This window comes from Dendrobates tinctorius, unplaced genomic scaffold (assembly GCF_039654945.1).
Source record: "Dendrobates tinctorius isolate UK_male_01 unplaced genomic scaffold, ASM3965494v1 ptg000046l, whole genome shotgun sequence".
Classification (NCBI taxonomy): Eukaryota; Metazoa; Chordata; class Amphibia; order Anura; family Dendrobatidae; genus Dendrobates; species Dendrobates tinctorius.
The window spans coordinates 64,195,123-64,205,864 of NW_027361714.1; the positions used below are offsets into that span (position 1 = coordinate 64,195,123).

Below are 10,742 nucleotides of genomic sequence, written 5' to 3' on the forward strand. Positions count from 1 at the left end.
AATTGCAATTTAGTAAGAGGTTAAAAACTTTGATGGGAGTGCTTCTATATCATCAACACAACATTAATAATGTCAAAGTGATCTCTATAAATGGCTATGGGTAAATAGATAGTAACACACTGAACTGACACACTTTTTATACCATATATACTCGAGTATAAGCCGAACCGAGTATAAGCCAAGGCCCCTAATTTTGCCACAAATAACTGGGAAAACTTATTGACTCGAGTATAAGCCTAGGGTGAGAAATGCAGCAGCTACTGGTGAATTTCAAATATAAAAAGAGATACCGAAAAAAGTAAAATTAATTGAGACATCAGTAGGTTAAATGTTTTTGAATATCCATATTGAATCAGGAGCCCCATATAATGCTCCATACAGTTCATGATTGCCCCATAAGATTCTCCATACAAAATACGCCCCATATAATGCTCCATAAAGTTCATGATGGGCCCTATAAGATGCTCCATACAATAAATATGCCCCATATAATGCTGCACAAAGGTTAATAATGGCCCCATAAGATGCTCCATAGAATAATATGCCCCATATGCTGCTCCATAGAGGTTGATGGCCCCATAAGATGCTCCATAGAATAATATACCCCATATGCTGCTCCATAAAGATTGATGGCCCCATAAGATGCTTGACTGAATAATATGCCCCATATAATGCTCCATAAAGGTTGATGGCCCCATAAGATGCTCCATAGAATAATATGCCCCATATAATGCTCCATAAAGGTTGATGCCCCATAAGTTTCTCCATAGATCAATTTGCCCCATGTCCTGCTCCACAAAGGTTGATGGCCCCATAAGATGCTCCATAGATATATATATGCCCCATATAATGCTGCATAAAGGTTGATGGCCCCATAAAATGCCCCATAGATATATATATGCCCCATATAATGCTGCATAAAGGTTAATGGCCCCATGAGATGCTCCATATATGCCCCATATGCTACTGCGATTAAAAAAAATGACATACTCACCTCTCATTGCTGGGGGCCAAGAGCCAGTGTCCTGAGCAGGTGGGGCCACTGGCGCACTATGGAAACCAGGTGCCAGTGTCACCACTGGCTCAGGGCCCTGGCACCTGCGATATTCACCTGTCCCCATTCCACTGCTGCTCTGTCTTCCCAGGCCCTCTGACCTGATTGTCACAGCCAGAGGACGTGGAAGTCAGAGCAGCACGTGGCGGTAGAACGGGGACAGGTGAATATTGCATGGCTCCCCCCGACCTTGCCATCATACTCACCCCCTCCTGGCGCGGTCTCTGCAGTCCCTGCTTCTCCGATGCTGGCAGTTCCTTCCAGTGTTCAGCAGTTACGTGGTACCGCTCATTAAAGTAATGAATATGCACAGGAGGGGGTGAGTATGATCTGGCACCCGCGTTGCCCCCTCCCCCGCCACCCCCCAGGACAATGACTCGAATATAAGCCGAGAGGGGCACTTTCAGTCTAATTTTTAAGAAGTAAAAATAATCTTTTCTGTGGGGCAGATTTCTGCCATGCCAATATTTATACATAAGTGATGTACACAGAAGAAGTTATGGATTTTTGACAAAATGTGGTCAAAAAATTATCCCTTTTTGGAAGGCTGCAACAGGTTTGTTGTTTGGTAAAGGAAAAAGCAATAGTTTTTTAACACGCATTCCAAAATGATCCTGTTTTGGAAGCAGCAATAGGTTTGAGTTTTGGAAAGTGAAGAAGCTAAGTTTTTTAATGATCAGTCCAAAAGTTACCCTTTTTTGGAAGTAGGAACAGCTTTGCAGGTGTAGGGGAGGGCCAGCGCCATAGTTGTGGCCCACAATGATAGTGCACCCTGGCCTTCCGCTACATGCATACAATGTCCCCTTTGCAGCATACCTTCTTTAACGCCTTCTGCACCATCAGTGTCCCCTCTGATCTTCTGGGGGTTCACCCCTTTCTGCTTCACACTAAAGGAGACAGAGTCCAGTTTCAACTGTAACAGACAATTTTACTTGAATCTTTGTGCAGTACATCCCATTCAGTTACAGCAACTTCACAGGTAACATCACAGTACACATCCTGGTCTATCCCATTGTTTTTCCCTATTTCTTCTAGAATGCTCCCAGGTCATACTATTTCATTCTGTACCGCAGCATTCCTTCGACTGTCCAGCTTCACTACCTTCAGGAGTTACCCTGTCTGTTTCACCCCAGACATAAGGGCATCTGCCCATGTAGTAAGCTGCCACATCTTGGTGCCGCCCTGCATTCCACTGTTGCTGAATCTTCCAATACTCAAGCTGTGGATGACTAGGCTCCAGCTTAAACGTTGCTGGGTCAGTGTGCTGTCCTGGTCTCTAAAGCCGTACAGGACGGTCTGGGCTCTCTGGCTCTATTAACTATAATCAGGAAATGCTCCTGGCTTACCCACAGTTGGCTCCTCCTAAGTTAACTATGTACACCAATGTACCCCCATCTAGTGTCCACATTGAGATACTACACTTACCCTAAGCTACAGCATGACATAAGTACAAAACACTATAGACAGAGAAATACGTTCAAAACCAGGACATGTACAGTGCATTAACCTGCAACCCCTTACACAGGTTATACTGGCTCCATATGCTGCTTCAGATTCATTTCAAATGGAAGAACAATGGATGGCTATTTAATGGGTTTATTTTCCATAGACTTAAATTTTTAGAAAGGAAAAAAATGAATACAGTTGCAATTTGTCTTTTTTGCATTAAAAAATAGTTGTCTGCGCAAATTTTTTTGTTCCTGCTAACTGATTGCCCCTGGATCCTTGATGATTACTGAATGTGTGAGATCAGCCTAATAGAGCTGACAGCTTAAAGTCTGCAATATGCACTGAAATTGATACTATTGGCTCCATTCATATAGCTGTTTTGTCTCATGCTTAGCATATAAACCTAAAACATGCAAGTAGGAGTTCATTAGTCAGACGGAGGCCTCTATTTTGCAGTATACATTAGTATACTGGTAAAAAAAACAATATGGGGAAGCGAAGGAGGAAATTATACTATTACATACAACAATATGCAGTAAATAAATGTATATGTTTACATATAAAAAAATGTACAATAGAACCTATGAACGATGTCAACTACTGTATCTTATTACAAGCATCTAATAAACATACACTTTCTGGTGTGTATATTAAACAGAGGCAACAGAGGCAGCGCCTACATAATCGTACAAAGGCAAAAACCTATGTCTTTCCAGTCATGTATTTTTGGCTGGGTAACCATTTTAAATAAATATGTATTATCTCACTACCAGGCAGCTAGAGTTGCAGAATTCCCAGACTACCTACCCTAAGCAGTGCATAAACTACATAAGACTGCTGGAACAGCTGCCAGTATGTTTATCACAGACCCACAGACCTGTATTGGCCCTTTTTATCCCTGAAACTGGAAAGTAAAACAGATATGTCTTTGGGCGTTTCACACAGACAAATGGTCTTTGAAAAACGCAGATATGTGACTTGCACTATAAGTTATAATTGGTGAAAAAAAACAGATGGAGCACGTACATGCAACATGGATAAAAGTGATGGGATTTCAACTTAAGCCTCGCTACAGTAGGTGAACTGACTTTCAAATAGTTTGTAACATCTAGTGCGTTAGAGAGGCCTGATACAGAGGCCACCAAAAAATCCTTCTGTTCCTAGAGTCATAAAGTACTGGACATCTACTGTACAGTAGTTAGGGGATATACAGTGAGTATGGAAAATATTCAGACTCCTTTAAATTTTTCACTTTTTGTTTCATTACAGCCATTTGGTAAATTTAAAACAGTTCGTTTTTTTCATTAATGTACACTCTGCACCCCATCTTGACTGAAAAATACAGAAATGAAGACATTTTTACAAATTTATTAAAAAAAGAAAAACTGAAATATCACATGGTCATAAGGATTCAGACCCTTTGCTCAGACACATATTTAAGTAACATGCTGTCCATTTCCTTGTGATCCTCCTTGAGATGGTTCTACTCCTTCATTAGAGTCCAGCTGTGTTTAATTAAACTGATAACACTTGATTTATAAAGGCACACACCTGTCTATATAAGACCTCACAGCTCACAGTGCATGTCAAACCAAATGAGAATCATGAGGTCAAAGGAACTGGCCAAGGCGCTCAAAGACAGAATTGTGGCAAGGCACAGATCTGGCCAAGGTTACAAAAGAATTTCTGCAGTACTCAATATTCCTAAGAGCACAGTGGCCTTTATAATCCTTAAATGGAAGAAGTTTGGGACCACCAGAAGTCTTCCTAGACCTGACTGTCCAGCCAAACTGAGCAATCGAGGGAGAAGAGCCTTGGCGAGAGAGGTAAAGAAGAACACCAAGGTCACTGTGGCTGATCTCCAGAGATGCAGTAGGGAGATGGGAGAAAGTTCCACAAAGTCAACGATCACTGCAGCCCTCCACCAGAGTAGCCCGTCAGAAGCCTCTCCTCAGTGCAAGACATATGAAAGCCTGCATAGAGTTTGCTAAAAAAAAAAGCACATGAAGGACTCCCAGACTATGAGAAATAAAATTCTCTGGTCTGATTAGACAAAGATGTGGAGAAAACCAGGCACTGCTCATCACCTGCCCAATACAATCCCAACAGTGAAACATGGTGGTGGCAGCATCATGCTATGGGGGTGTTATTCAACTGCAGGGACTGGATAACTGTTTGCAATTGAAGGAAACATGAATGCAGCCAAGTACAGAGATATCCTGGTTGAAAACCTCTTCCAGAGTGCTCTGAGCCTCAGTCTTGGCCGAAGACTCACCTTTCAACAAGACAATGACCCTAACCACACAGCTAAAATAACAAAGGAGTGGCTTCAGAACAACTCTGTTACTATTCTTGACTGACCCAGCCAGAGCCCTTACCTAAACCTAACTGAGCATCTCTGAAGAGACTTGAAAATGGCTGTCCACCAACGTTCACCTTCCAACCTGATGGAACTGGAGAGGATCTGCAAGGAATATTGGCAGAGGATCCCCAAATCCAGGTGTGAAAAATTTGTTGCATCAATCCCAAGAAGAATCATGGCTGTACTAGCTCAAAAGGGTGCTTCTACTCAATACTGACCAAAGCGTCTGAATACTTATGGCCATGTGATATTTCAGTTTTTCTTTTTTAATAAATTTGCAGAGGCCAGACTGCAGCACCGCACTCCCAGAGAAAGAGAACCCCCCATTCAGAGACAGAAGGATGAGGTGCAGAGAGCGCCATATGTGATTATGTGGACCAGGTAGCCTCCATGGGAGACTTCCCCCCTGACAGTGCAGAAACAGTGACCTGAGAGTGTAGTCCTGGAGACCACAGTGACCAGCTGGGGCCCCTGAGTGTGGCAGAGAGACTTCTCAGTGTGCACAATATCGTTCCTGTGGAGAGACAGTCGGGGTATCATATAGAGACTCAGAGCAGAGGAGATTCAGGTTTGCAGCGTCTCCCTGCTCCTGGATTTAACCCCTGAGGTCCCAGCTTCATTTAGAAAAGAGACTCTAGAAACTGCAAGCGCCGCTGTTGTCAGTGCCAACGTGGGAGAAGTAGACCCCTTCAATCAATCTTTCCCCGGACTGATAAGTTCTATTTTTCTTAGGTTAACCGTTTCAACGCCTGCATAACTGTTATTTTTTGCTTTCTACAGCTCCATTGTGCTGTTCTACTGTTTTATACTGTTACCTTTAACCCCCTACTGCTTGTCCCTGCGTGGAGAGAAAATCCTTGTAAATAAACCTTTAACTCTTGGTCTGTCTCGGATCCGTGGCGACATCCTGAGTACCTGCAGTTTATTACATTGTTACAAACAGCAAAGCACAAAATTAGCCCTTAGAAGGACTGTTAGTATCAGCATCAGTTCCAGTATCAACACTAAAGGACTCTGATTTGTTCAACTGTAAACACACAGGCCTTGACAACCACTCTCTCCCTCCAATAAGAACTGTCCCTAGGCTGTATAATGATATCAGTGTTCCATGCATGGCAGCAACTGCCTTTTTATAACCCCTGATAATGTAATACAGCCAATCAATCACAGTAATGCCACTACCAAGATGGCTACGGCATTACTGGCAGGCAATCCCTGCATGCTTATTGCAGGCACAAAACATGCAGGGTTTGCCTGACAGATACTCCAATGATATTTGAGTATTACTGAACACTGTTGTGAATTCTTTTGATCTGACTTCTGAGTCGGGGTTCCCTCTGGTGGTTACTGCGGGTAGTGGAGCTGGCCAGGTTGACAGAAGTCTGCCACCTGACGACGATGATTGGAAATCAGGGGTCACTGACTGGGTGGATATAAGTGAGCAGGCTTCCCTCAGTTGCTGCTGGTGATTGGTTTCTTCCTGTGCATTTTGAGGTCTGCTATCTCCTGCCTGCTCCTGCATTTTTCAGTTAAGTTACTCATTTGCTAATCCTTGCATCTGATCTGGTTTTGCCTCTTTCTGCTTTGCTGTGAGGGTTCAGCGTGCTCCCTTCTGGGGCAGTGCTGGACCCCGCTCCATATGTTACAGCTTGTGTCAGTTTGTTCAGTCCCCTGTTATATTAATCTCTTTTGCTTTGCTGCCAGTTCACACCAGAATGCTGATATAGTGGGGGAGAGGTCGTGAGACCTCAGTGTTTTTTGTACATAAGACGTGTTTTAATTTTTTAGGGGTTTTGCGTGATTGCAGTGTCTTTCCTTTCCTATCCTATGTAGACAGTTTGGGCCCCATCATTTGCTCAGTCTATTTTCTGCTTGTGTTTGTGTCTAATCTCATCTCACCAACAATATATGTTTGGGGGCTATCTATTTCTTTGAGGTTCTACTCCGGGGCCCTTCAGATTTCACCTTTCTTGCTTTAAGCTTAGTTAGTTCTCTGGCTGTGCCGAGGCGTCAAGGGCATCGTAGGTATGCCCCACGGCTACTGCTAGTTGTATTGTTAGGATTAGGGGTCTGCAATCCGCTAAGTTACCAACCTTTCTGGTTTCCTGGTGGCCTAGACTATTCCTGCCATCCTCCTCGGTGAGTGACCTATTCCATAACAGAGCACATTTGTTCATCCCTATTACTACGTCATCTACACAGTGTCTAACATCGAGCTACTGTGCAGGCGTACTTAACTTTGCTCTTTTGAGGGCAGAGTCAAGTACTGCAGCGCACATGGACCGGTCTTCTTTGGCCTTTTCTTGCAAATGTGCACTGCAGTACTTTGCTCTGCCCTCAACAGGGCAGAGAGAAGTACGCTTGCGCAGAAGCACGATTGTGACAAGCTGCTTGGGCCTTATTGCTGTAGAACTGGCAAAATGTTATCGAAATGTTATAGATGACATACATATAAAACCAGATTACTTGATGGCTTAATATTTATGTAACAATATTGGGGGGTTGTGTCTGTTTTAGGACCTTCGATCTGCTGTGCTGAAAATCTGCAAATTTGTCGGCATAAAGCTTGATGATGAAGCAGTAGACATCGTGGTGGAAAAAGCAACTTTTAAGAACATGAAACATGATCCGCTTGCTAATTATACATCTCTTTCAAATGAATTTATAGACAAGACTAAAGGAAGTTTTTTACGTAAAGGTAAAGTACAAGTAAATGGGTTATTGGAGTTGAAAAAAAGCAACAAATGTATATAAATTAAAAAAGTAGGATCTGTCTAACATCTAAGCTCTGGTCATTATTAGTCTTATATATAAGCTACATGCAATTTTGTGTCATATAGGCACATGACTGAGCCATGCTTACTGGTATCACTGCTGACTGAGCACATATATTTTACATATTTATGGGGAGCAGTGGATAAAATGTTACCAGACAACTTTTGCCACTGGAAGCCATTCCATAAAATGTTAGCAAGGAGAAGGCATATTTTAATCTGATGAATTATACAGTCCATTGTCCATAAAGATAGTGGCTCAGCATGTTCTCTTCTTTTTACCAGGGATTGTTGGTGACTGGAAAACTATAATGACGGTGGCACAGAGTGAGATGTTTGATAAAGTGTACAAAGAGAAGATGGAAGATCTGCCGATTAAGATTACTTGGGAGATCAATGAAGAAACTACATCCTAGAGTTCTGTTATTTTCACAAAAACCTTGGAATGACTGTCCAACAATGTCTTGTGTTTTAGTTTAAATTTTTCCAAACATTTCTGCTAAATAATTTATAGAGAACCTTTATGACTTTTTTTGTTTAAAGATGGTTACAGGGCTGAAGTGCTGAGTGAGTTTTATTTTCTGTTTTGTTTAGTCCATTTGTTCCCGAGCTATGAGCTTATGAAGTTTATATGTAAATTTTCCCTTTAATCACATAGGTAGTAACAGATTCTTCTTAGGGCATGTTTCCACATAGCGGAAACATTCAGTACTTGTGGATTGAACGCTGCGAACAGCCGCAGCGTTTAATCCGCAGCGGCCAGATGTTACAGCATAGTGGAGAGGATTTTATGAAATCCCATCTCCACTATGTGTCCAAATACCCTGGTGACAGACCCGCTAAACCGGACATGCAGCGTGTCTTTTTAGACTGCAGTATGTCTGTTTACTTTGCGGAGATGCTAGGTCTCGGCAATGTAATCAGCCTACTCTATGGATATGCTCCTGTGATTCCAGATGTGTTCAATGAGCACAACCGGAATCACCACGCGTACAGAAGAGGGCAGGGCTTAGGGCTGAGCGGGATTTCTGCTCCGTCCAAAGCGCAGACATTATGGTACGTGGAAAAGTATCCTTACAGGGTATGCACGTATTTCTACCTCTGTTATGCTGGCCAATCAAAAAAGGGGAAAAATGCAGAAAATGCCCCCAGATAGCAGCAGCAAGAGAAGGTGCACTAAGGCGATCTACAATGAGGAAAATTAAAAAATACAAAATAGTGAGGAAATAATATCTTTATACGGGGCTGCAGGTGAAACAGTTTCCAAAATCAAATATATAAATACAGTGGGGAAAATAAGTATTTGATACGCTGCCAATTTTCCAAGTTTTCCTATCTACAAAGAATGAAATGGTCTGTAATTTTTATCATAGGTGCACTTCAACTGTGAGAGACAGAATTTAAAAAAACCTTAAAATGCACATTGTATGGTTTTTTAAATAATTAAATTGCATTTTATTTTATGAAATAAGTATTTAATCGTGTACCAACCAGCAAGAATTCTGGCTTTCACAGACCTATTAGTTTTTCTTTAAGAAGCCTTCCTACCCTACTCTGCACCCATTAGTTGTATTAGTTGCACCTGTTTGTACTCATTACATATATAAAAGACACCTGTCCACACACTCAATCAATCACTCCCCAACCTAGCACCATGGCCAAGACCAAAGAGCTGTCTAAGGACATCGGGGGCAACATTGTAGACCTGCACAAGGCTGAGATGGGCTACAGGTAAATAGGCAAGCATCCTGGTGAGAAGGCAACAACTGTTGGCACAGCACAAGCATTAGAAAATGGAAGAAACATAAGATGACTATCAATCTTCCTCGGTCAGGGGCTCCATGTAAGATCTCACCTTGCGGGGTAAGGATGATTCTCAGAAAGGTCAGGAATCAGCCCAGAACTACATGGAAGGACACGGTCAATGACATGAAAAGAGCAGACACCACAATTTCAAACATTACTATAATTAACCCACTACATGGATTAAAATCTTTCATGGCACTCAGGGTCCCTATGCTCACACCAGCAAATGTCCAGGCCCATTTAAAGTTCACTAATAACCATCTGAATAATCCATAGGAGGCATGTGAGAAGGTCATTTGGTCAGATGAGAGCAAAATTGAACTTTTTGGTATCAACTCTACTCGCTGTGTTTGGAAGAAGAAGGATGAGTACAACCCAAAGAACACCATCCCAACCGTGAAGCATGGTGTGGGAAACATCATACTTTGAGGGTGTTATTCTGCAAAGGGGACAGGATGACTGCCCCTTATTGAAGGGAGGATGGATGGAGTCATGTTTTGTGAGATTTTGACCAATAACCTCCTTCCCTCAGTAAGAGCATTGAAGATGGGTTGTGGCTGGGTCTTCCAGCATGACAATGACCCAAAACACACAGCCAGAGCAATTAAAGAGTGGCTACATAAGAAGCATTTCAAGGTCTTGGAGTAACCTAGCCAGTCTCCAGACCTGACCCCAATAGAAAATCTTTGGAATGAGCTGAAACTCATTGTTGACCAGCGAGAGTCCTAAACCCTAAAAGATTTGGAGACGATCTGTATGGAGGAGTGGGCCAAAATCCCTGCTGTAGTTTGTGCAAACTTGGTCATGAACTACAGGAAACGATTGACTTCTGTAATTGCAAACAAAGGTTTCTGTACTAAAAATTCATTTGTTTTTCTATTGTATAAAATACTTATTTCATGTAATAAAATGCAAATTGATTATGTAAAAATCATGCAATGGATTTTCTGGATTTGTTTTTAAGATTCTGCCTCTCCATTCTTTCTAGGTGGGAAAACTTGCAAAAATGGCAGTGTATCAAACACTTATTTTCCCCACTGTATATATATTTACCATCAAGCCAGTGGAGCCTGAATAACCAGTTCAGAGCCCAGCCTCAGAGTAAAGCAGGAACAGGAAGCCAAAAGGAATCATTAGTTCCTTTGCTTTGCAGTTCAGTTCTGGGAAAACCAGTGTAGGGTTCGTGGGCCGAGCTGGGGGGTGGTCCCTCTCTTACCGCCAGAGATGTAACAGAGACACGATGGAGGCAGATATCGGGTACAACAGGTCCAAGTTTTATTCTGTTCGCCGTCCACCT

At 42.3% G+C, this 10,742-nt stretch overlaps 1 protein-coding gene across 1 annotated transcript in view; it reads left to right on the top strand.

Annotated features, from left to right (window-relative positions):
• LOC141089503 (amine sulfotransferase-like) overlaps positions 1 to 10,379 on the top strand; it is a 110,317-nt gene extending 99,938 nt beyond the window's left edge. Inside the window, exons 6-7 of the mRNA XM_073575958.1 lie at positions 7,383 to 7,563; positions 7,925 to 10,379. Coding sequence (XP_073432059.1) covers positions 7,383 to 7,563; positions 7,925 to 8,055 — 312 coding nt within the window. The 3' untranslated portion in view covers positions 8,056 to 10,379. The remainder of the gene's footprint in view (positions 1 to 7,382; positions 7,564 to 7,924) is intronic.
• Positions 10,380 to 10,742: the final 363 nt, after the last annotated feature.